Below are 27,882 nucleotides of genomic sequence, written 5' to 3'. Positions count from 1 at the left end.
CATTTATTGTCTTGTAGATTTGGAATGGGGGTTTCTCACCCTTCTACCTCTTACTAAGTTCAAATTCTACTTAATGTCCTTCTATCCCACCTATTCCCTAGAAGCCTCTACTACTTTTTACCCTAATTTCTCCCTTACTGAAAACACTTCAACAATGGATTGTCCTTTAATTATTTCATTTATGCTAAGGCTTATCTTAGCTGCAGTATATGTTCCTAAAGAGTTAAAAACTCTTTTTTTATATTTCCACAGTTTGCCTGTCTCTCTCATATATATATGTGTGTGTGTATATACATATTAATATGTATATACACACATCAAATACAAATGTTTAAAATGAAAATGTGTTTTCAGTTTTTTTCCTGATCAGAGGTAGAAAGTACAGAGCTCCCACATTTCCTTATTCTGGTTCAACAGATGAGAGGGCATGATTTTGAAGTATCATACTAATCATAAACCATGCTAATCGCTAATCAGGGAAATTCTATTTTAGATATCTATATTCCAAACAGAGAAAATTTCCCCAAATATTTTTAAGTATGATGTATCAGAAAGATAGAAGAACTTTCTTCAACAATTATTTATTAATGTGGGAGAACTTGGAGGTTAAGAGCACACACTTTGAAATCAAAGCATCAAAGATTTTAAACCTGATTCTACCATTTGCTTATCTGTAAGACACCTGGCAAATTATTTGATCTCTTTTAGCCTTAGTTTCCCTGCCAGGAAAATAGGGATCCTATAATAGCTACCTCTACTGTTGTTGAGAATTAAGTGGGATAATGCAAATGAGTTCTTAGCAAAGTCCTGACACAGTAATTTCTGAACTAACCTCTAATTATTATATGCCAGGTACTCCTAGGTTCTAGGATTTGACACAGTCTCTAATGTTAAAGTATCATTGTTAAAATATGAACACGGTTCAAACTCAGAAGAAGTTAGTACCGGATGTAATGTGAACACAAAAGAAGTGCTTCTGTCTACTGTAAAGGAGTACCTTTATAGAAAAGGTAAAGTTTGAGATAGGAAATGAATGATAAAAGGGAGTTCAACTGGTAGTGAAAGAAGACAGAGCGTGCATTCCAGGTAGGGGGGATATTACAGAAGAATGAGAGAAATGCACAGTGACAAGAGCATGTCAGAGATCCACAAAGCAGGAGGAGGAAGCAGAGGATGGTCATCTAGATAGGGTGAAGATCACAGAAGATCCTGTATGACATGTAAGGAATCACCATTTTAGCTTAAGGCCAGCTTTTAAGCTCCGCAGGGCAGGAATTGAAACAGAATCTGTCTTGTTCACCACTGACAACAAATGGCTCGGAGATATTCTGAATACATGAAAAAAATATAATAAAGCATTTGGAAGATGAGAATTTTACACAAATAAGTTCTACGGATTTAAAATACAGCATGATGATCACAGTTAACAATACCGCACTGTATATTTGGAAGTTGCTAAGAGAGTGAATCTTCAAAGTTCTCATCACGAGAAAAAAAATTTGCAACTAGTGAGGTGATGGGTATTAACTAGACTTTTGTGGCAATAGTTTTGCAATAGGTACATATGTCAAATTATTATATTGTACATCTTAAATGAATACAATGTTATATGTCAATTGTATCTCAATAAAATTGGTGGGGGAAGAATTTCAAACAAGAAAGCAATGCAACTAGAAGAGAAACGCAAGGCAGGGAAACCAGCAATCAGGCAAATGACAACTCAAGCGAGGCATGAAGAGAGCAACACAGGGCCACGCTGTGTGGATGAAGAGGTGAAGAAAAGCACAACTTTACTATGGAGGCAAAATCAATTGACATGGCCACTGACTGGATGATTAGGCAAGAAACTTCTAGAAAGACGTTTATTCTTGTATGGCATGACTACCACCTTCCACAGGAGAAGGATAATTTTTACTGGGTGTCTCACCTGCACTCTTTGGACAAGCAAATAAAAGTACAAACAGAGCTCATGTTGGAACCAGGAAATCAGAGAGAGTACAAAAAGATATTCTGGAACAACATTAAGGAACCAACCATGTTTATGCTTCATTCCCTCTCACCACTTTCACTGGTCATTTCTTCCCTCTTCTGGTCCCTTTTCCTTACTCTGGTTTCCCTGCTAACATAAAACTCTCCCTTGAGGTCATATCTACTATTAGATACCACATGATCTTGTTTTTCCTCCTCCTCATCCGTCTATACAGACTATTTCATTTTCAGTCCTCAACCCACTGTTATCTGAACTCTTGGAACTCCTTTACATTTTCAAAGCTTCCATTTACCCAGTGTTTATGGAAGCAGTCTCTGCTGACTTTAACATGCATTCTCTCATTTGATGTTCATACAATTCCGAGAAGTGAATACTAGCATTTTATAAGAGGAGGAAACGGAGGCTTAGGGAAGTTAAATGCCTTGCTCAAAGTCACACTGACAGTAAGACTAGAAATAAAAATTAAGTATGCCTCACTCCAGAGCTTAAACTGACGCTCTCAAAACGTTCCCAAATGCAACCCCTCACTTTCCCTAAACCTAAAAGTCTCCTAATGTGAAAATATTATATAAGTTCAGAAAAGTACACACATCAAAAGAGAACAGCTTCATGAATTTTCTCAAATGAACATAAATGTGTAACCAGCTTCTAGATCAAGAAACAAGACATTATTAGTTTTCCAGAAGTCCCCTCTTCCAGTAAAAACCTCCTCCTAAGGATAAGCATGATGTTCCTTGTGATTACACAATACAGCCTAACGCACTTGTCCAGCTGGTCTTCAGTGGCAAGATCAGGGATAACTTTAAGTAAAATTAGGTAGTAGAAATATATATTGGATTCACTCTGCCATTTGCTCAAACATTTTTATAAATATTGCTTGAATCTCTAGAAAAGAAATACTAGTAAGTGCTGCCCTATCAATCTCAGATACCTACCCTTTTTAGTGGAGGAGGGTAAGTCCTAGTAAAAACACTGCCCGTAATACCTTAGGATAAACCTTCATTATATTAATTATTTGAAAATGTTCTTCAAAACAAAAAAGGACCTTTTAAATTGTGTTTTCCATATATTCTGTATTTTCTTCCAAGGTTGTTCCATAGGCCTGGAAGAGCATCTTATTTCATAAACTCATTAACCATTCTTAGCCTATGCAAAAATCTTTTTAAATTAACCATTCTTAACCTATGCAAAAATCTCTTTTAAATCCTAACTTTGTAAGAGATATTTCATATATGGTAGTTTCCTATTAAACCTTACAAAGTCCAAAATATTTACACATGCCCTTTCTGTTAAAAAACGGTACATTTCCATGGTAGGAAAAAGGTGATTCTAAAACATGAAGTCATGCTCGACTGACATATTTCTCAGTAAAATACAGACATATTTTAAGATTTAAAAACTAGGGTTACTGACACAGAACACTGATTCTTGGAAACAATGAAGTCATACTGGTTTATTGTAAAGTTCTAAAATGGCACATAGGTAATACTACAAAGGGGAACAAAGATTAGGTTGGTATTGATGAGTAATTCCTAAATGTGTGAGAGGTAGGCTTCATTAGAAGGCTGTCTGTTAAAAATAAGGATTCCTAATCAGAAAGTATCAGACAAACCCAAACTGAGAGACATTCTACAAAATCACTGGCCAGTATGCTTCAAAACTGAAAACATTACAAAAGACAGAGACTAAGGAATTATCCCAAATTGGAGGAGTGTAAGGAGAGATGACAACACAATGAAATGTAGGATCCTGGCCAAAAAAGTGGAACAACTAACAAAATTTGGATGAGGTTTCTAAGTTTAGAGAATTGTACTAGTTAGTGTTTTTTTCTGGGTTTGATAATCGTGCTTTGGTTATATAAGATGTTAACATTTGAGGAAGCTAGGTGAAGAGTCTAAAGGAACTCTGACCTATTTTTGCAAGTCTGAGATTAGTTCAAAGTAAAAAGTAAAAAAAAAAAAAAAATACAGATTTGTAGGTCCCAACCCCAGGCTTCTGATCTAGTTAAGTGGGACTCCAATCAGACTTTTAAAAAATTCCCTAAAAGATTCTGATGTTCCACCAGGTTTGGGAACCACTGGTTCAGAGTTATTATCATAGAAAACTCTAAAAACAAATATTCAGGATAATAAAATGATTTTATATTTATAGAGCACTTAAAACACACCAAAGTGCTTTCGCTTACGATATCTCAGTTGATCCTGAGAAAAACTCTGAGATAGATAAGGTGCTAGTCCCAATATACTAATAGGGAAGCTTTAGCTCCAAAAGGTGAAATAAAAGCCTGAGTCACAAGTTTAGTAAAAGACAATAAAGGTCTCTTTATTCCTAGTCTACTATTTCCAACATCTTACTGATTTAAAAAAAAAATGACACTATATTTCAACCAATCAGTACTTAATGTCAATAAATACATATAGTTTAATGGATACAGAGAAATATGAAACTATTATTATCTTTTAGCAAATTATTAAGGTTGAAGTTTATCTGATTTTCTAACAACCAGAAATCTCTACTACCTGTATAATGACAAATGTTTGCCATAAATATTATGTGAGAGAAATCAGATGATCCGAAAGTAGAAAAAATAAAATGAAATCAGTTAAGTAAAATACCCAATTTCCAAAGAGCATTCCATTCTTCCATCACAGATCACAAAGAGTCTACTATATGAATTCTAAAATATAATAACATTATAAATGAAACTAAAAGTTCATTATAGATACATTCTTCAAATAAACTGACAGTTTGCTATTCTTAGAAATATCACCAAAGTAAAGTGCAAAATACAGAATACATGAATAATAAAGGCTTTTTGCAAGTTTTGTTTTTAAAACATTAAAGGGATCTGTTATCAATGTTAGCAAATTGCAGCAACAAGTAAAAGAACTAAATATCAAAACATAGCTTGTTTCAGACAGCAAAGGGCAATTTCAAACTAAGTATAAATTTGAAATATTATTTCATTTGCACTAGAAAACCTCAGTGTTTATACTTGACATCTATATTTGATTTTCAGATGTAATTTATGCACTCATCTGAATCCTACCCACATGTTTATTAGTAGAGGCTGAGTAACAAGCTGCATTCTACACAATGTCAATCTGTAATTGCCCCCTGTTGATTCTCTCATTGCAATAATTGGACAAACAATGATTCTTGCCCAATTAGTCCATTTGTTGTAATTAATGCATCCAATTCATCATAAGTGAAGGAAACAAGCAAAAATACTATTTCACATTATAATGTTTTTCTTTGTAAGCCAAGTGAAAGACACTGCAGCTATTTTTAAAGTCATAAAATAGAAACTTTTTCTTAAAAAAAGAAAAACTTTTAACCTGGTGAAATTTCTCCATTTTAAGAGTCAACTCAAGACTCCAGCTTAAACTCCTCTGGGAAAAGCAAGTTTTATTTTATTTTTTTTTTAAAGATTTTATTTATTTATTTGACAGAGAGAGAGACACAGTGAGAGATAGAACACAAGCAGGGGGAGTGGGAGAGGGAGAAGCAGGCCCCCCGCCAAGCAGGGAGACCAATGCGGGGCTCGATCCCATCATGACCCGAGCCGAAGGCAGTCGCTTAATGACTGAGCCACCCAGGCGCCCGGGAAAAGCAAGTTTTAAAAAAGTGTTCTTTATTTTAGTTAATCCTGCAGTTTGTGAAAGTAACATTGTCTTGTATGCTCTTGGTAACTTGGACTATAAATTACTTCCTGTTTAAGGACGGATAGGATTTTTTTAAAAAGTTGAATTCACTGAGTTGTTTCAATACAAGTATTAGCTAAGTATTAATAATCATAGTCAATATATTGACATATTCTTATTCTTAAAAAATACTTTTTTAAAAGAGAAAAGGGTGTTTATGTTGAAAAATACTGACAGAGTAGGAGCATTAAATCAAAAACTTTACTTCAGTGGCTCTAAGATACATATTTTCCCCATATATTAACATCTATGAAATCGAGATTCATTTAATAATCAAACACATGCCATAGTTTTAACTGGCAATATTTTTTTTCTTTCTTACACATAAAATAATAGTGTGCCTTATAATCAATGCCATCTTAGATTCAATGAAATACATACAACACATTGCTAATGACAGACCTTACTAATACATTTTATGTAAAGGTATACTTCTTAAAAATGGAACTGCAAATCTTCATTGAATTCATAACAAATAATGCACGCTGTATCAATTCTTTCTGCAGATGAATGTGTTTCAGATTTTCACTGAGTTTAAGTTTAGATCTAAGGAGTGAAATCAATAAAACATTTTACCTGCCTGGCATTTAAAAATTACAGAACCTCTACAGACTACTAATGGCATATGATTAATAATATTAAAAATATAATAAATTTATATCATACATTTTTTCCAAGTTTTTTTTTTTTGGTCATATGCCAAGAAACAATTAATTAATATATTTATATTTTATCCAGATATTAAATTCTTACTATTTTGAATACATGCAAACAGGGTCTCATTTGTCACTTTATTAATAACATGGACTATGAAATGATAATTCTCAATTTCTGATGATTCATATTTTCGCTCAGATTTTGTTAATTCATTTTTTCCTTATGTATTTTATTATTTAGATGTAAATGTATCTCTACAGACATGCATATGGACAAACTTACATGTTAGTTTTATTTAAAAAACACACATACATATATATGTATATATATGATGCAAGGTAATTAATAAATGTTATTTTCCTTCTTCCTTCCTGCGGTCTCAAACTATAGCAAAAAAGGGCACAATATAATTTCAAAATTTAATTATGTTTTATTGTTTTTCTTTATAATATAACATCTTTAATTTCTTTCTTTCTTTTTTTTTTTTTAAAGATTTTATTCATTTATTCATCAGAGAGAGAGAGAGAGCACGCGTGCACAAGCAGGGGGAATGGCAGGCAGAGGGAGAAGCAGGCTCCCAGCTGAGCAAGGAGCCTGATGCAGAACTTGATCCCAGGCCCCTGGAATCATGACCTGAGAGGAAGGCAGACGCCTAACCGACTGAGCCACCCAGGCATCCCAACGTCCTTAATTTCTACTTGAATTTGATAAATATTTCCTAATTTAGAGTTTTCTGCTTTCACTCAAGAGAAAAGCTATTTCTAGCCACTTGATATCTAGCATACAGAAAGAATAATTATGAATAATACAAAAAAGAAAATAAGTTTAATCATGAAGGACTGATTAAATCTGTAGGGCCATAAAACATTTTTAAGTATCAAAATCATTCTACCTATGCCAGTCCAATAATCTGTAACACACAGAAGTAAATTCTAATTGACAACATGGACACATAATTTAAATGTTAAAGTTATAAACCATAAATTTAAAAATGCTCCAATTAAATCAGGTGATATTCTACTATATAATCAAATCACACATAGAACCGTAAGAAAATTCTACCTGAAGTCTTAGAATGAATTTATTTGAGAATCTAACTCTCTACTATTACTAAACCATTAGCTATGTCCCTGAGGTTTCAGTGAAGGATTAGCTTGCCATTTCTGTTTTTGATTTAACAAATCAAATCCAACCATTTGGTAACATTTAATATTTAATCTACTCATTCATTCATTCCACAAAATTCATTCCATTCCATTCATGGAGCATCTATTATGTACCTATTATTACTAAAGAAATATCTGCTATTCTAGTTGAAAGGCAGCTTGTTAGAACCTGACTGCCAAGATCATGACCAACATTAAAGCAGCAAAAGGCTGTTTCCCTACCTCACTATTTTATACCTGCCATTTCCATTTCAACTCACCACCTTCCACTTAACTGTGGTCAACCCTTTCAAGCTCTGGGCAAATTTCAAACACAATTTACCTCTCCTAAATCCTACCCTAGTTACCTGATAAACAGAAGCATGCTCATATGAAAAAAGCCATTAATAAGTTAACCTATTACCCCTCTTAACAATTAGCAACTGTTTTTGTTTTTGTTTGATTTTTTTTTTTTAAGTAGATGTGCTACCAAAGTGAGCACTGTTAGCCTAACTTTTTTTTTTTAAGATTTTATTTATTTATTTGAGAGAAAGAGAATGAGAGACAGAGAGCATGAGAGGGAGGAGGGTCAGAGGGAGAAGCAGACTCCTTGCTGAGCAGGGAGCCCGATGCGGAACTCGATCCCGGGACTCCAGGATCATGACCTGAGCCGAAGGCAGTCGCTTAACCAACTGAGCCACCCAGGCGCCCTGTTAGCCTAACTTTTTAAGTGGTCTTATTTAGGAACAGAGCCTTAATGGAAAGAGAACCTAGGCAGATGAGTGAAAGTTTAGGCGTGAAGAAAGGGGCGTGGCTCCTGGCCGCAGCCCTTTCCCTAAATAGCTACATGCTATTTATGTTTTCAGAAAATAATGACGGACATTTATTAAATTCCGGGTACTGCTCCATATGCTTTAAAAGCTATTAAATCATTTCATCCCCAAAATAACACCATGAGGCAAGTACTATCATTATCCCCTTTCTACACAGGAAGAAATTAAAGCTTGGAGGTTAAGTATTTGTCCAGGGTCACACTGCTTGTAGGTGACAAAACTGGGATTTGAACAAATACTCTTGGCTCCAAAGCCAAAGAACTTAAGCAAACTAGCACACTGTGTGCCGACATAACTCACAGAGGTGGAAAGATGAAATGAGACTGTACACAGGTGCTCTGAAAGGGGCCCTTTTTCCCTTGTATTTTTTAAAAAATTAATCTACAAGAGTAGCAGAAACGACAAAAAGGTTTCAAGCACACTGGCAAGCAGAAGCAGTCCTAGTTTTCTTCTTTCTAGACTGTATCAAATCACATGTGGTGAAATGAACACCAACTCTGACTGTACATCAACCATAACTCACTGTTTACAAATTTAGCTACTCTCAAAATTTCTATTTCTCACTGCTGGTGGTTAAGCTCTAGCATACGTTTCCTTCAACTTTCTCTGGTATCTGTCCTTTGATGGTGGCAATAACCCAACTCTTCTCAAACTAACAGAAAAATAAAACTTTCAAAAGAAAACGTTTAATATATCATAAAATGCTGTTAATTAAAATTATGCAACTAAACTTAACTATTTAAATGACTTCAGGGGTGCCTGGGTGGCTCAGTCGTTAAGCGTCTGCCTTTGGCTCAGGTCATGATCCCAGGGTCCTGGGATCGAGCCCCGCATCGGGCTCCCTGCTCAGTGGGAAGCCTGCTTCTCCTTCTCCCACTCCCCTTGCTTGTGTCCCCTCTCTCGCTGTGTCTCTCTCTGTCAAATAAATAAATAAAATCTTTAAAAAATAAAAAAATAAAAAAATAAATGACACAGAAATTAAAAACTTGTCAAATTCAAAATTTAAATATAGCAGCTTACTGGAAAGTACAGTAATATTTCAATTGACTAGTATAGGAACTCCAAGTTGTATATAAATTTCATTTCCAGCTACGTTTTTTCCTCCAACATGACAATCTTTGTCTTTGTCTGATAAAGATGACCAAGAGGTCCTTGTTTTACTCCAACCTCTTAATAACAATATAAAAGGCAAGCTTCCATTTTACTTTACTTGGCTGCAACTTAAAAATTCCTCTATCAAAAGGATGATCTTATAATCTCAACAAAGTTTTCTCTAGCAACTGCTCAGTGTCTTGCCATGTATTTATCTTTCCAATACAATTTTCACCTGTTTTCTCAAGAATGTTCTCTCTAAAAACAACTACTAAATTGATCAACACTGTGCAATATTAAGATCATTTGTTATTAATAATCTACCTACTTCTAACAAAAATATAAATATCACAGAATAAGTCAGACACTCTACTGCAATATATTACTACTCCCTACCATATTTACATGTTTCAAAATTCCACGTTTCTCTCTATTATGATTATTTCTAATTTACCCTTATGTACATCGTTTTTCTAGAAACAGATTCATTTCTGGTATCTTTTGCCTCAACCTATTCCCTCCCAAATTTAAACTTATTGTAACTTTTGAAGTTTCTCTACCAGTTTCTCTTGGTTTGTGCATTATTTTTTTAATGCCCTTCCAAATAGTACAACACTTTACCTATGTCTCTGTATAAGTTAAAACTGGAAAACTTTAATTATACTAACTCTTAATATATTAAAGGATTAAATATGGGGTTTCCTAATTAAAACTAGACATAATATTAGAAAAATAAGATACCTTCATGCCAAAACCTTTAAATAAAGGAGCAGAAATTTAACTTTCAAATTTCGTTTTTGCTGTCTGCAAATAAAATGTAAAAATCACAAACAGTCACTGCTCTATTACGGCAAGAGAGCCCATGTTATTTAATGGTTTGGATTGAAAGGCATCAGGACATGACAATATAATTCAGTTTGGTGACTGCATTTAAAATGCTGAGAATTAATTTGTTTTACAAATTTGTATTAGTTCTAAATATCTATATAATGTATCAATTATTTCTTAAGCAAATGAAGATTTTCATAATAAAGAAATTTTTTACTGTGTACTTTGTGTGGAAAAAAAAAGAAAAAAGCCTGCAAAAATGGCCAAATATTCCTGTAAAAAAAAAAATCCAAACTGTTGGCCTTCGGTTATTTTTACCCTTGCATGCAAAAATTTAAATATAATACAAATATTAACATTTATTTTATTTTGTTTTTTGAAAATATATCAGATGAGTAGTCATATAAAAACACCAAGGATTAACATACCCTTCTAGAGCAATTCCTTGGCCTTATAATTCTCTTGGAGCATTAATCCTCACCTGGCCTCTTTATTACATAAAGTAAATCAGAAAGACAGTGAGGGGAGTAGACCAGTAAGAGGTTAGAGCTGCTCATCGTTGATTTAAATGGTCTTAGTTTTCTTGTCATTCCATTTAGTTCAAAGTTGTGGGTTTATGAGAAAGGACTGTATCTCACATTTCCAAAGTATAAGGTGCCCAATGAAGTACAACTAAGAGGTAAAGAAATCTTGTAGAAGATTTCAATGCACTTTCTGTAAAGAAAGTGAATTTGGAACTGGCACAGCAATGGGTTTGGTTTTGTTTTCCTTTTTCTGTTTTATGTATGACATATTTTCCTAATTTAAATTCCTTTTACTAATATTAAGATACAAAAAGCTATGTTCACAGAATTGTAAAATGTAGTAAATCTTGGAATATTCCCCAATTCATTCAAAAAAGGAAATAAGGTACACATAGCATCTAACAACTTAAAACTTCAAAGTGGGAGTAAATACATAAAATCAAAAGTAAAAGATGAGACAGACTGCACTCTGACAAAAAAATTCAAAGGAATTAAATTTAATTCTTAACCAACTTACCCAATTTTTGTCTTCTCTTTTAACTTAGAACAAGTTTTTGTTTTTTTGCTCTCTTTGTCCTTTGGCTTGGATTTCATCCGTCTACCTTTCTCTTCCTCTTTTCCTTCAACTGAAGCACTAGGGAAGTTTTCAGGACTCATTACTCGTGGAATATTGCGTTCCCCACGTTCCTTTGCTTTTGCTATGGCCTCTGATATTATCCGATTAGCCTTTTCTTGCTTGCTTTCTGATTCCACTTTTTTTCTCTGCTTCTTCTCAGACATGATCCTCACCTGGGTATTCTGCAACTTAGTATATGTCCCAGAACCATCACTCTTCTTGGAAGATGGAGGCTAGAGAAATCAGAATACTTTTTACACAACGTATCAAAGTACACCTAAACAATTAACATAAATATACGAACATTTAAGATTATGCTTAAAGTAAAATATGTGAACCAGTATGTGAGTGCTACAAACAAATTTAAAATTAAAACAGTGTGTTGATCTAGAAATTAGTGTAGGTATAAAATAAAAAGCTCAACTACTGCTTTTAAAAATGAAGGTTAAAGAAGGATAATGTAGATTCACTGATATTTTCATAGCATTCTTGATTAGTTAGTTGATTCAAATTCTGTCCTGTAAATACTCTGTGCATTTGAAATAAGTCTTTTCTTTCCTCCTCACTCCAGAACTCTGAAAATTAATAAATTTAAAATAGCAATTTTAATTTAGAATTGACTACTCCTTAGTTTATTATAATTTTTAGAAATATAAAGCTTCTCTTTACAAGAAATTAGAACTAGAACCTGAAATCATTTAAATCATTTTTTAATGTGCAATCTATGCAGCAACATAGCTAGTTAGTAAATAGACATTCCCATACTTAAAATTAGAGAAAGTTTTAGCTTTTCCGTGAAAGAGTTAAATGTGAATTTTTTTCTTTCTGTATCATAATTATTTTGCTCAAGCAATTCTGAAAAAACCCCAAGTTTTACAGTTTTACGTTAAAATTATTAATATTTTAGCAAGATCACAGGAAGCAGATCAACAGCATTTAAAAAAAAAAAAAAAATCTTCTCCAAACACGCATTCATCCACATATACTCAGATCACAGTTTTGTTATGTTCTTACCCGTAAACATGCCTCTGACTATAGCAAAGGAAAAAATCACCAGGAATTTCCACACACATTTTCATGCTGATTCCAGTGTGCTTCACTGGATATCTTTTCTATACCTGCCTCATCAAAGGCTTCATAGCAGTGCTGGAGCACTGGGAGAGGAAGAGGGGTTTGGAACGCTCACTAAAATGCCACCTTAGGGCCTACAGGCTATAACAAATAACCAAGACTCGAGGAAAACAGCAACAAGCTCAAGATGGCGATGCAGTACGACTCCCGCCGCAGCAGCCAGTAATAAGGAAGGTTATTCAATCCCATTAGCCTTTTAGCCCAAAGAACCCCTCCTCCTCCCACTCATTCAGGCTTTCACTTACCCTTCCTCTTGGCCTCTTCACTGAAGACATTTTTGGCGTCAGACAAAGGCTTGCCCTCTGCTTTTTCACCACCCCAGGCAGTGCTCAAGAAAAAAGCATTGAAAGAAGATTCCTAAATGGCCTATTTAGCAAGCTGCAACCAAGAGATGCACAACCCTCCACAAACACACATTGTGATTTATCAACACATTTCTGCCTTGGCAAGTTTATATCCACTGTTCATCCTATTTAGATATGAAAAAGGCTGTAAACCCCTCCTAAAAAGCTGAGTTTCCTCAATAGCTGTAAGCAGATAGCCAGATTCCAACAAAGCACAGAAAGAAATGAATGCACAAAGCATCAAAATGCATCAGCATGAATATTAGAGATGTCGTTAAAAATACTGACTCCTTCTGCGGAAGTAGGCCAGCAGATGGTGCTACCAGTTATTATTCCATTAGACTCTGCAATTTAACCCCCGATGGACTGTTCTTCCCTCCATGTAACACATTAACTCTAGCTCTGCCACTTCCTGCAGTCAAGTTTTTTAAAAATACACCTAAAACCTGATTTTAAGAGCTCATCTGCAAACTAAAACCGTGGTGAAATGGCTTTAGGTAGCTATCGATATTAACAAACAAAATCCGATGCAATTTTTACCGGGGAAAAATACTTTTCTCCAGGATACCATAAAATACTGGAAGTAGGAAAATAGCCGACGAGGAGCAAAGGGTTAAAAGAGCAGGTCATGCAAATGAACACAGAACAAGTGACTTCTCTTTAAGAAATTAGGTAACTTCTCTTCTGATTCTTCTAACAAAAAGCTAACAATATTATTTTTAAGACGGAGTAATGAAGCCATTTTCATTTAAATTCTAAAGAGAAGTTGAAGATTTCGATAAGAACACAGGAGAGCTGCCTGTATGCCCACAAAGAATAAATAACGACACTTATATTTTTTCCTTATTTAAACCTGGAGAAATACATTAATTTATTTTTCTAACATAAAAAACTCACAAAACCTTCCTGACCTTTACCCTTCATGTTCTATTTTAACTGAACTATGGAGTTTTTCAGATAAAATTTTAGTTTCAGTTGCTTGCTAAAAATAAATAACAAGTCTTCATCATCAACTTTTCTTTCTATAAAAATTGAGACTATTTTAATAAGCAATGCCCTACCATACCTAAAACAAAATTTTCACAGCTTCAAAATTCAAGTTTACTTCTTTCATTAATACCATTTTTTCAGTTGATCCTGGCAAGTTATCTGATATTTCTACCAAAGAACGTTTTTTGTTTCTTTCCTTTTAAGCACCGAAGGTCTCAAAATGGAGCAACGTGATATGACCAATGTCCAGGAAAGCCCAATGTGGACAGCAGGGGAAGAAATTAAAGTTTAGAGAACCACTAATGGCAAGGAAAGGATCTGACTGCTCTGCTGTTTTCTTTCAATATCCTTAACTCACTGACATTATCCCCAGAACCTAGGATGATTTCCAAAATATCTCACTTCTCCTGTTAAAGCTTTTCAATAGATTCTATTACTTGACTCAAAATCCCAATTATTTAACAATAAATCTTAATAGTAGACAACAATAACAAAATCCATGGTTAAATATTTCTTCCGCTATTAGAAGACAGTATTTTAAAATTATATTCCCACAGAACATCAATATCAAGGTGTTGTAACTAAACATTTTTAATGTAGGTCATTTCCCAATTTACACATATACCACAAACTTACAAAAGGGTAATTGATATGCTTTTTTCAATGCTACTGTCTTTCTCTTTTACCTTATATAAGCACTCATCAAATTGTCAAGTCTACTTAATTGTATCTTGTTCTATTTTCCTCCCCATCCCACAGCCCCTGCTGTATCGACTTCCCACTTATTACGGCTACACTGTAGTTACACAGAAAAATATCTTTCTTATCTGTAGGAAATATATATTAAAGTCTTTGGTGGTGATGAAACATCAGGTCTGCAATCTACTCTCCAATTCTTTACAAAGTGAAAGAATTTCTTTGTACTTCACTTGTGATTTTTCTCTAAGTTTGTCATAGTTTCAAAATATTTTTTTTAAACACAAGTTGTTTAAAAATCAAATATAAAGGCAAAGGTCATACTCCCCCAAAATGGTAACTATATGGTAAATGACAAAAACAATACAAAAAGAAGGCATATATATTAATATCATATCTAAATTTTTATAAGACAAAGAAGTCATAGCAAAACATAAAGATGATCCCATATGTGATATATTAATTATGTTGATAGTAACTGAAAGGAATATATGGAAGACCTGGCATATCATATTTCATTATGGGGGAAACTCAAAGATTTATGGTATGAGTGTTTTTCAAACCACAGGTCATGACCGTATAGCAACTCATGATATAAATTTAGTGGGTCCACATCACTAAAAAAAAAATGAAATAGAACAGCATGAAAAAGTATGGTCTCTAGCCTTTATGAATGCTATGTGTTAAAAATTAAAAAGTTTTCATACCTTCATGAGAGAAAGAAGCAAAGAGATTTGTTCAAGAAATCAGAGGTGTTAAAATCTGAGGGTGAAGTCAGATCTCTCTTGGTGGAATGATTTTCCCACATACTCACCCAACCCACACTGGGAATCTGTCCATTTCAAATATTTCAGTTGTATACAAATAATTTAGACTATTGAATTACCAGTGTGCGGACAGGAATGGAAATGATAAATTTCCAAAAAGAAGGGGAGAATAATCACATGGCTGCTATACATGTACAATAGAATACAGTCTCCTCTATTGGGGAATGTTCTATTTCACATATTTTTAACTAATTAATTAATTTATTTATTAGAGAGAGAGCAAGCAAGCACAAGAAGGGGGAGGGGCAGAGGCAGAGGGAGAAGCAGACTCGACTTGGGGCTCAATCCCAGGACCCTGGGATTTTGACCTGAGCCAAAGGCAGATGCTTAACTGACTGAGCCATCCAGGTGCCCCTATTTCATATATTTTTAAAGTAATATGAAAGAATAAAAGGTCTCAAATAAGAAAACAGATACAATTTCTTAGTAAGAATAAAACACAGAACAGGAGTGCCTGGGTGGCTCAGTCGTTAAGCGTCTGCCTTCAGCTCAGGTCATGATCCCTGGGATCGAGCCCTGCGTCGGGTTCCCTGCTCCGTGGGAGGCCTGCTTCTCCCTCTCCCACTCCCCCTGCTTGTGTTCCCTCTCTCTCTGTGTCTCTTTCTGTCAAGTAAATAAAATCTTTAAAAACAAACAAACACACAGAACAAGGAATTTTCAACAACATAGGTAAAACTGCATGAGAGCTAAAAATCTTCCAACCTTTCTCAGAAGAGAGCACTGTTAGGCTTCAGGCCCAGGGCTGGAGGTGGACAGAGGCTCCAATGGAAGACAGTATAAAACAGAACAGAGACAGCAAGCCATGAGCAAAAACCAGTGTTACTGCCTAGAGAGACAACGCAGAAATAACAGAAGAGAACCAACAGGGAAACCCCAAAACACTAAGTTCAAGGAACTAGCAGATAAAGAGGAGTTTAATGAAGGAAAACAAAGAGAAACTACAAGAATGGTAAGGTGAGTATCAGCAAACAAGTGGTGTCATGGAAGCCAAGAGGAGAGAGTTAAAAATTCTGCAGTCAAAAGGAAAGTAAATATAGTAATTTGATATTATAAATATAACTTACAAGGCATTTTAGTTCTTTTAAATTGTTTATAGTAAGTCGGGTGTGCTAGTTTTTAACCTCTTTATTTTAAGGGAAGTTAAGTATTATTTACTTAAATATTCATAAAAAACCAACCTTCTAAAAACAATAAATTTATAGTTAATCTTAGCAATATGTGTCAAATATTAATGTGGTGACTTCTTTTGGTTTTTATTTATTGCATAGAACATTTTTTCCACAAGCTACCAATAAAGACCTGCTTTTAAAGAGAAAAGAAGGGGAAAAATTGACCCAAGAGCAAATCATAATCTGTCAAAGTCTTTTTCTGAGTTTTACCCCTAGATCTATTTTCAGAGTTTTTGATGGAAGCAAAGCAATTATTTTACTTTGCTTTCTTCACATCTGTGAAGTGCCATGTTCACAAACTAAAAGGCCTACTCTCATCTTGTGACTTGTACTAGTACCCAGGTCTCCATTTTTAGCTAACCATGACATTCCTTTCTTTTTTTAGTGTCATAAATCTTGAATTTTACATTGATAAGGTAATACTATTAAAAGTATTGCCTTTATTTTAAATCCACATAGCAATTCAGGCAAACAGTACATATTCACAAAAGCTATATTTTTCGGGGCACCTGGGTGGCTCAGTCGTTAAGCGTCTGCCTTTGGCTCAGGTCATGATCCCAGGGTTCTGGGATTGAGCCCCACATCGGGCTCCCTGCTCAGCGGGAAGCCTGCTTCTCCCTCTCCTGCTCCCCCTGCTTGTGTTCCCTCTCTCACTGTGTATCTGTCAAATAAGTAAAAATCTTAAAAAAAAAAAGCTATATTTTTCTAAATACAAATTTGTTTTATGACTTATAGGAAATACAGAGAGAGGGGACCATGTTAGAGGATATCATGGGGGTGTAATCAGCAAAATCCAGAATGTAGGAAACTCTACAAACGACTCAGTCTCTTCAACAAAGGAACAAAACAAAGATATTTAAGACTAAATGATAAAAAAGAAAAAAAAAGAGACACTTAAAATACATATCAACGAAATATAATGAGTAGCCCTTGTTTTGATAGAGACCTGAAAAAATCAACTGTAAAAATATATTTATTAAACTACTAGGGAATTTTAACTTTGACCACATATTTGATTATGAAGGAATTATAATTATTTTTTAGGTATAAAACTGATTTTGTAGTGGTGTTTTAAAGACAAAAATATTTGTCTTTTAGATATGTAAGTTGAAATATTTATAGATGAAGTGGTATGACTGAGATGCGCTTCAAAATAATCCATGGAGGGGGCCCCTGCGTGGCTCAGTCGGTTAAGTGTCCAACTCTTGATTTCGGCTCAGGTCATGATCTCAGGGATGGAGCTCCACATGGCGCTTCATGCTCAACAGGGAGTCTGCTTGAGATTCTCTCTCTCCCTTTCCCTCTGCCCCTCTCCCTACTCTCTCTCTCTCAAATAAATAAAACCTTAAAAAAAAATCCATGGAGGAGATGGGAATAATAATTAGAGGCTCATATAGATGAAACAGTGCCTATAACTGATGGCTACTGTAGCTGGGTGATGCATAATCTACTTGGGTGTACACTTGAAATGTTACAAAGAAACTTAAAAAGTTATATTCTGGGAATAACAAGTAGCTTGGCATAACAAGCAAAGGTGCATGTAGAAGAATGATAAGCAACAAGGACTGAAAAGTAATGGGTTAGATTATCAAAAGTGTTATAAATTATGCTAAAATATTTGGACTTTATGCTGAAGGAATGAGGGAATCAATAAATGATTACATAAAGAGAAGGGTATCCAATTTTTAGATTTAGGGTTGCTAAGTGGTTTCAATAAAAATACCCGAATACTTGATAAAAATTTATATTTAATTTTTGAAAACTTTTATTTATAAAAAGGCCATACAGGATATGAAAACAAGTAATATTTAACCTTTTATGTTAGCGTGTGTTGCTTTTTCAATGTTGTATTGTTTAAAAGTTCATCTTCTGCTTCCAGATACATTGAAAGTATGTTTTAAAAACATCAAACCACAAAACCTCACAAAGTTCACTACTTACTTGACAACATTAAATATACTGCATTCATCAGTCTATAAATTAGCCATGACACTACAAGTTTTGCTCAGCATAATGTCATGATTTAGGGAACAGGCTCTGGAGTCAGCCAGCCCCAGGTTCTAGTCCCAGTTTTATCATTTATTTGGGCCTCAGATTCCTCATCTGTAAAATGGAGATATAAGAGTATCTACCGCGTGATACTAGGGCTGTAGTGAGGCCCAGCAGAAAATGTGCTTACTGTGGTGTCTGGCCAACAAACACTCAGAGATGTTAGGTATTACTATTGTTGCTGTGATGTGACACTGTGCCCATCTCAGGGATCATCCGTATCAGGGGGTATATTATGTCAGTATACCTTATTACTTACTAGGGACGTTGACTTTGATTGCTTGGTTAAAGTGGTGTCTACCATGATTCTCTACTATAAATCTCTTCTTTTATACTTAGTAAGTATCTTATGAGACTAAACAAATATCTTGTTTCTCATATACATTTGCCCAGTAATTTTAGCGTGCATTGATGGTTCTTGCCTGTAACAACTGTTGTGGTATTTGCCTAATGCAAATTTTCTATTCCTATCATTCCTCCCACATTTTCAATTGGAATTCTGTAAATAAAGCTATCTCTTCTCCCTATTCGTTTATTCATTCATTCAACTATTTATATATAGCATATACTATACTATATATAGTATGGACTCATGGATATTTATTTTATTCTATGGGTTATAATCTGGTACTATGATTATTTACTTGTTGTTCAAACTGTCCCAGCTTTGGCCATTTAGAATGCATATGGCCATTGCCAGATAACAATTCAAAATATCACACCAATAAAAAAATTAAAATATTATAGATAAATATCACTTTGGTAAATAATACTAACTTCCCATAACACCTTTTCTAAAATGCTTCTTAGGGGAAAAAATAAGAAAAAAAAAGGTTTTTCTTTTTAAAGTTAATTTTTTTTTTTTTTTTTAAAGATTTTATTTATTTATTTGAGAGAGAGAGAATGAGAGACAGAGAGCATGAGAGGGGTTAGGGTCAGAGGGAGAAGCAGACCCCCTGCCGAGCAGGGAGCCCGATGCGGGACTCGATCCAGGGACTCCAGGATCATGACCTGAGCCGAAGGCAGTCGCTTAACCAACTGAGCCACCCAGGCGCCCTTTAAAGTTAATTTATTTAAGGAATTTCTATAACCAATGTGGGGCACGAACTCAGGACCCTGAGATCAAGAGCCACATGCTCTTCTGATTGAACCAGACGGCACCCCAAAAAGAAATTTTTTTAAAGACTTCTTGAATATATTAATTCACGACATTCCTATGTGGTTAAAAATAAAATCAAATATTACTTCTAACTGCAGGTGAAGGAGGTCAAGCACAGATGGGACAAGTACATGTCTATCACACTGGAACAACAGTAGAGTTAACTCTTAAAAAAAAAATCATTTTGCTAAGCATTGCCTACCATTCCCACATAGTGACGATTGATCCAAAGTTCATAAAGCATTAAATTTATGGTACTCTGCTAGGAATCAGTAACCTTTCCAATTTCAAAAGCAGTTTATCAAGTCACCATCCTCAGTTTTTCCCCAGCCTGAGAGACTGGAGTGTGGTGGTGGCATTCTGACAAAACCCAAAGGTGAAGTACACTCTTACAGCCTTGACGGGACCTGATAAAGCGGAAGGGTAACAGTGTAAGCAAATTAACCACGCAGTTACATAATTGGCTTGATAACACTAACCACCACAATCTCAATTCTTTTGGCAATGTTTCTGAATGTATTAATAAAATAAATACCAAGGAAAACGCCTCTTTCAAGTCTTTTAAAGGGGAAATTGAGAGTCATTTATGTTGAAAGACACTTAGTTTTTGTATACACTGCATTATGAAAAACCCATGTTAATTTTCAGAATTCTGAGATAATTTCTAAAAAACTATTAGAATACTCAAGTGATTATTAACAAACATAAATGACGTGAAGGGGAGTCTAATATAAATACATTTGCAATAAGGACAAAATAAGGCATTTAAACCTGATCTACAGTTGTAGGCAAAAGAAATACAATTTTATTAGATGCCGAAGAGTATCTATATACAAAAAGTCAAAAGCATTTTAAAAATCACGAAGTATACGTAATTTTGCCATATTAAAATTTCACCTTGCAGAATGCAAAGTAAGTAATGAGAGAAACTATGTCTCTGGATATAATTCTAACAACGAGAAAAAAAATTATTCGTGGAAGCAGAAGTGATGAGAACTGTATGAGAATGCTAAACAGGCCCTTCTGGGGTCTATGACAGTCTAGGCATAGAAATTGTGTGTCACTGACTTTATAAAGGTAGAACTTTTAAAGTTAAAGAAGAAAAAGAATCATTATATGACCTGAGACTATAAAACGATGGACAGATCAGTAAGGTAGGAAATGTAGTACCTCAAGTCAGGACTCAAAAACAAAATTCCAATACTATAAGCAGAAATGATTCTAAGGGGGGGAAATTATCCCTAAAAGTACTGGTTGCAGCCATTCAGATTCCAAGGAGCAGAGCACAGATATAGAACTAGTAACAACATGAGAGGCACTGATCTGTAAGAATAGTGTTGTGAAGTCCACAATGACTTAAGGTTTGATAAATGACTAAGGGCAATTAAAAATGTTCCACTGGCTGTTTTGAACAAGAATAGCTAGGATCCTGCAGGCACCGTGTGTGAGGGTGGGATGGATGGGAAAGGAAGGGTAGGGAAGGAGGGGAAAGATGACAGAGAACATAATTCAGATAGGAATGGGTGTCATCCTGATGCTGAGTCTGAACCTACATTTTTTTTAAGAATAGGAGGAAGCAAACCTAATCCTGTCAAGTGAGCCCTTCCAAAATTTATTCAACTGATTCTACTTCCTAGCTTGTACTAAACCCCTCCAACTGAATATTTTCAGTTTAAATTTGTGAACTGGTGCCATTTGGCCAGTCTCCTGGGTTCCTGCTGGCCTTTCATTTCAGCCTAATCTCTCTTCAGCCACCCTACCATTAGTTCTTAATTAGCCTCCCTCTTAGCGCTTACCCAAAAATGCTGATTAAAAAAAAAATCTTATGAGGCTGAATCTATAAATGGGCATGCTTGCACACATACACAAAACAACTACTTAAGTAAAAAATAAATGGTACATGCCTTAACAGCAGCTCATGTGAAAAATACCAGGGAATTTTAGCTCACTGTAAACGAAATGAGTGTATGGTGTAATGAGCTTGCCAAAAAAGCAAATTCAATCTTAGACTGCACAAACAGAAATGTGGTGTAATGAACAAGATAATTACGATATACTCCAGTTTCACCTAGAGAAATGTATTCTGTCTTGGGTTTAAGAGGAACATGAGCTAGATCACTCATATAAGACATATTATTTGAGCACACACTACCTCCCAGACATTGTTATATGTGCTGGGAATAAAAGAATAAACAAGATGATGAAGTTGCTGCTCTAAGATTTTAGAGAGGGAGTGAAGAAAATAGGAAAAACATCAGGTAAAGGTAAAGGCTATGCAGAGAATGAAAACAGGATGATGTGATTAGAAGTGGTAGGGTGATCATTTTAGAGTAGATTCAGGGAAGGTCTAACTGAGGAGGCCATTTATACTGAGATCTGAATGAAAAGAAAGACTAGCCAAGCAGAGATTGGAGGAAAGATGAATCAGAAATCAACTTAAGCAGGTATGAGAAATTAGCTACAAAGCAAAATGAACAACATACTGGTTTTATGTCTTCATAAGTTTCCCTACTAAATAACATTACTAGCCATACTATACTTCCCAGGCTGTTCATCTAGAGACTATCCCATAGAAATGGGTACTCTTGCACCTCAATTCCTCCTCAGATATCAGGTCCTACATTTTTAAGCTGATTCCTTCTAGTAATAGGCCATTATTATTCTCAATGGTCTCATTGTTTAAGATGGTGTTTTTGAACTGTGAGCTGAAATCTCATTTTGAGTCATTAATTCAGTGAATAGTTATTAACATTCTTTACAAGTGAAGTAGACCAGTGTTTTGTAAAACGTTGGTTATATCTTAATAGACACATATCCCTACAAATATACATTCCACATTATTAGACATTAGGGAAATGCAAATTCAAATCACAATGAGATACACACCTATTTCCATAGGTAAGAAATAATAATAAAAAAAAAACTAACAATACTAAGTGGTGAAGAGAATATGAAGTAACTGAAACTCTTACACACTGCTGGTGGGAATGCAAAATGGTACTGCCATTTTGGAAAACTATTTGTTTGTTTGTTTTTTTTTAAGATTTCATTTATTTATTTGACAGAGAGAGACACAGCGAGAGAGGGAACACAAGCAGGGGGAGTGGGAGAGGGAGAAGCAGGCTTCCCACGGAGCAGGGAGTCCGATTCGGGGCTTGATCCTTCATGACCTGAGCCAAAGGCAGACACTTAACGACTGAGCCACCCAGGCGCCCCTATTTGATTGCTTTTTATAGGTAAATGTAAGATCATTTAATATATGATCCCAGCAATCCCACTCTGATATATTTGCCCAAGAGAAATGGAAACATTTAGTAAGACAAAAACCTGTACACAAATGTTTATAGAGTTTTTATTCATAATGCCCAAATCTGGAAACAACCCAAATGTCCTTTAACCAGTGAATGCATTTGTTTGCAATCTTTGGCATATCTATATGATGAAGTTACTCAGTCACCTGAAAGAACACACTACTGATACATGCAACAAAGAATACATTATGCTAAGTGGAGGAAGCCAGACTAAAGAGGCAACATGTCACATGATTCCATTTGTATGACACTCAAAAAATAAGAAGGAAAATTAATTATTGGTTGCCAGGGTCTGGGCTTGTGGGAAAGACTGACTACAAAGAAGCATGAGAGAGTATTTGGGGGTATTATAAAATTCTCGATCTTGACTGTGGTGTGGTTACATGATGTGCTCATTTGTCACAACTCAGAGAACTGTACACTAATAAAGATGAATTTTACTGGATGTAAATTGTATCTCAATAAACCTGCATAAAAAATGATTTATGTTCTTTAGATCTCAATTCCCATATTAAGAAGCTAATACTGCCAGTATTTACCCAAAAGAAATGAAAATATGTACACAAAAAAGACTGAAGTTCAATGTTCACAGAAGCTTTATTCATTATAGCCAAAAACTAGAAATAATCCACATGTTTATCAATAGGTAAATGGCCAAACTGTAGTATAGCCATAAAGTGGAATGCTAGTCAGCCATAAAAGGGACCAAACTACTGACTCATACAACAATGTAACTGAATCACAAATGCATTATACTGAGTAAAAGGAGTCAGACTCAAAGGCTACATAATTTCATTTATGTGACAATCTCAAAATAGCAAAAATATAAGGGAAAAATCAGGGGTTGTCAGCCCCTGGTGATTGGAGGAGAGGTTGCTACAAAAAAGGATAAAGGAATTTGGGAGGGCTATGGAATTATTCTGTATCTTGATTAGTGGTGGTGGTTACTCACCTATATATATTTGCCTGAACTATGCACTAAAAAGAATGACTTTTCTATATTTAAATTACATCTCAAAAAAAAAAACCCCACTGATACATGAAAGAACATGGATAAATCTCAAAAATATTATGCAGAGTGAAAAAAAGGAAGACACAAAAGGGTATACATCAATATCATTCCATTTATATATAATCTAAAACAGGCCAAACGAATCTATAGTGACAGAAAGTATATCAGTGATTGCCTGGGGCCAGGGATGAGAGGATGACTGCATGCAAAGGGCAAAAAAGAAACTTTTGGGAGTTATGGGAATGTTCTATATATTGATTGTGGTAATGATTACATAGGTCAAAACACATCAAATTACAACTCAAATTACAACTCGAAATGAATATGTTTTATTGTATGTAAATTGTACCTTAATAAAATTAATTTTAAAATGTACTTACCAAGTGAACATAAATGGAACAGGATTAATTTTACCCCCATTTATCTATTTAATAATTCTTCTTCCTTAGTTTTAATTACTTCATTACAAACTAAAATTAGATTATATTATCCTAATTTCTATAATTTATGCTAGTCTATTAGCTAGTGGTAGACAACCAATTTAGAAAATAGTTGGTACATACAGGCAATATGTCCAACAACAGACTCTCTGGGGAACAGAAAGAATTAAAAGATTGAATGCTATCCACAAAAAAGTTGATACTCTTATTGTATAAATTATATATAGATCACACATCATATATGAGAAAAGGAAGCAAAACATAATCAGATGTTTGGGGGAACAGCTAAATCAATACGAATTATAGAGGAAAAGGACACGTAGGTCTGTGTTATCTAGCAGTAAGTTAATGTTTTTTTTTAAGATTTTATTTATTTACTTGACAGAGACAGCAAGAGAGGGAACACAAGCAGGGGCAGAGGGAGAGGGAGAAGCAGACTCCCTGCTGAGCAGGGAGCCTGACACGAGACTCAATCCCAAGACCCTGGGATCATGACCTGAGCCGAAGGCAGACGCTTAACGACTGAGCCACCCAGGCGCCCCAATTAAGTTAATTTTTGTAATGAAGAGATAATGAGAAGATGGTCAAGGGAGGGAGCTAAGCATGAGCAAAAGCATGAACAAGTGAAAAGATTTGTGTAGAGCATTGTTTCACAAGCTGTATTCCAAGAAATGTGAAATGTGAAACCATTCATATTCATATTAGATTCTGAGATGCTGCCCTGTATTTTCCCCTTCTTGGAGCATTATGATAAAGTTTAATTTATTAAAAGCTTACTCTGAGAAGCCCAAAGAAAACTAGTAGTAATTAAACTTGAATAAATTGAATGGGCAAAATTATGAAAAACTTTTGATTCTCAGTGTAGACAACAACAGGAACCCTGTTACATCTTTTCAAAGCTATTTTTTAAAAGAGATTTTATTTATTCATTTGCCAGAGAGAGACAGAGAGAGAGTGAGTGTACAAGCAGGGGGAGCAGCCGGCAGAGGGAGGAGCAGGCTCCCCACTGAGCAAGGAGCCTGATGCAGGGCTTGATCCCAGGACCCTGGGATCATGACCTGAGCTGAAGGCAGATGCTTAGACTGAGCCACCCAGGCATCCTTAAAAGCTATTTTTTTTTTTTTAAAGTATAAAATGTTTTTAAAAGTTGAGAAAGAAATTAGGTTTGTCCCCACCCATCTCTACCCCCCCCCCCCCCGCCCCCTGATAGAAAGCCATATTATAAACTGCTACAATCTTTAGCAACAATAAAGGGATCAGTACTTTATCCTTCCATACTGGAAGGAAGTCTGAAGAATGAGTTTGGGGACCAATGTGCACCAGAAGTTTGTTGGTTCTATTCTAATTATGTGTGAGTGTATGCATGGGGGGGGGGGGGAAGGAGAGGAAGTATAAACCACAGTTCAAAACGGCACTTTGAGAACAGGCAAGAGTATTTTAAATAAGAGGGTGAGAGAATGAAAAATTTAGTATTAAAGTATACCCCTGTGGGGCACCTGGGTAGCTCAGTCGGTTAAGTGTCCGACTCTTGGTTTTAGGTCAGGTCATGATCTCAGGGTCCTGGGATTGAGCCCCATGTCGGGCTCTGCACTCAGTGCAAGTCTGCTTGGAATTCTCTCTCTCCTTCTCCCTCTGCCCCTCCCTGCACTTGCACTCTCTCTCCTTCTCTAAATAAATAAAATCTTTAAAAAATAACTAAATATAGGTCACAATATATCCTCAACATTAATTTTTAACCTACTTTGTTGATCCTAAATATTTAAAGAAAAATGAATTTATCTTTATACCTCTCCTATTCATCATCCCATAAGATATGGAATAAACTGCAGGAGCTACAACTGTATTATATTCTGACAAAGGCTATAAAAGACATTTTGCTAATTGTTCAGTTTAATGCAGTCTTTCAGGATGACCTATTAGAACCAAAAACAAACAAAAACACCCAAACACTGGTATAAATAATGAATTCAAACTACAGACCATTATCTCTTATCAACACAGAGACAAACACCCTCAACAAAATAGCAAATATATATAAATATACATCATGAGCAAATGGGATTCATCCAGGAATGCAAGGGATCTGAAAATCAAGTAACACAACACAATCTATCAACGGCATAGAGAATAAAAACCACATGATTATCTTAAGTAATGTAGAAAAAGCACTTGATGTTAAAGATCAGCATCTCATGATAAAAACACTCAACAAACTAGGAATAGAAGGAAACATCCACACCTGGTAATAGACATCTACAAAAAATTCACAGCCCGTATCATACCTAATGGTAAAAGACTGAATACTTTCCCTAAGATCAGGAACAAAACAAAGATGTCTGTTCTTGCCACTTGTAATCAACATTGCACTGAATATTCTAGCTGGGCAATTGGGAAAGAAAAAGAAATAAAAACCATACAGATTGGAAAGCAAACAGCAGCACTATATGCAGAAGGCTATCTTTTTTTTTTTTTTTTAAGATTTTATTTATTTGCGAGAGAGAGAGCATGAGAGAGAGAACGATCATGAGCAGGGGGGAGTAAAGGGAGAAGCAGACTCCTCGCTGAGCAGGGAGCCCGATGCAGGACTCGATCGCAGGACCCTGGGATCATGACCTGAGCTGAAGGCAGACGCTTAACCGCCTGAGCCACCCAGGTGCCCAAGACATTATCTTTTATATTTAAAAAAAGTAAGTAAATATTTGCTAATCATATCTGATAAAAGACTTATATCTACATTAATACAAAGAATTCCTACAACTCAATAATAAAATGACAAATAACCCAATTTAAAAATGTGCAAAAGATCTAAATAGGCATTTCTACAAAAGAAGAAATATAAATAACCAATAAGCCCAGGAAAAGATAGTCCTCATTAGCCATCAGGGAAATGCAAATCAAAGCCACACTGAAATACCACTTCACAACCACTAGGGTGGCTATGCAAAAAAGACAGGTAAGTGTTGGCAAGTACGGAGAAATTGGAATACTTGGGTTGTTTCCACTTTCTCGCTGTTATGAATAATGCTACTATGAACATTCATACAAGTTTCCATTTCCCTCGGGTATATGTCTAGGAATAGAATTGCTGGATCATATCATAATTCTGTGTTTAACCTTCTGAGTAACGTTCAGACTATTTCCCAATGCAGCTACACCATTTTATATTCCCACCAGCAGTGTACGAATACTACAACACAGATGAACTTTGAAAACATTATGCTAAATAAAATAAGCCTGTCAGAAAAGACCATATGTTGTATGATCCCATTTATTTCAAATGTCCAGAATAGGCAAATCCATAGACATAAAGTAGGATTTGTGGTTGCCTAGGGCTTGGAGTGGTGAGAGAACTAGAGAATGAATGT

At 35.1% G+C, this 27,882-nt stretch overlaps 1 protein-coding gene across 13 annotated transcripts in view; it reads right to left on the bottom strand.

Annotated features, from left to right (window-relative positions):
* CHD9 (chromodomain helicase DNA binding protein 9) overlaps positions 1 to 27,882 on the bottom strand; it is a 217,198-nt gene that overhangs the window by 85,341 nt on the left and 103,975 nt on the right. For 10 of the 13 annotated variants that reach the window (XM_032424383.1, XM_032424391.1, XM_032424393.1 and 7 more), the window contains one exon: positions 11,291 to 11,622. In XM_032424383.1, coding sequence (XP_032280274.1) covers positions 11,291 to 11,622 — 332 coding nt within the window. Of the gene's footprint in view, positions 1 to 11,290; positions 11,623 to 12,403; positions 12,729 to 12,765; positions 14,984 to 27,882 lie in introns of those variants that run through there. The other 3 variants (XM_032424394.1, XM_032424395.1, XM_032424396.1) reach the window with 3 other exon arrangements.

This window comes from Phoca vitulina, unplaced genomic scaffold, assembly GCF_004348235.1.
Source record: "Phoca vitulina isolate PV1807 unplaced genomic scaffold, GSC_HSeal_1.0 scaffold30, whole genome shotgun sequence".
NCBI classification, from domain to species: Eukaryota; Metazoa; Chordata; class Mammalia; order Carnivora; family Phocidae; genus Phoca; species Phoca vitulina.
Note: the sequence above shows the minus strand (reverse complement) of the source record. Positions and strands in the feature narration are given on the sequence as shown.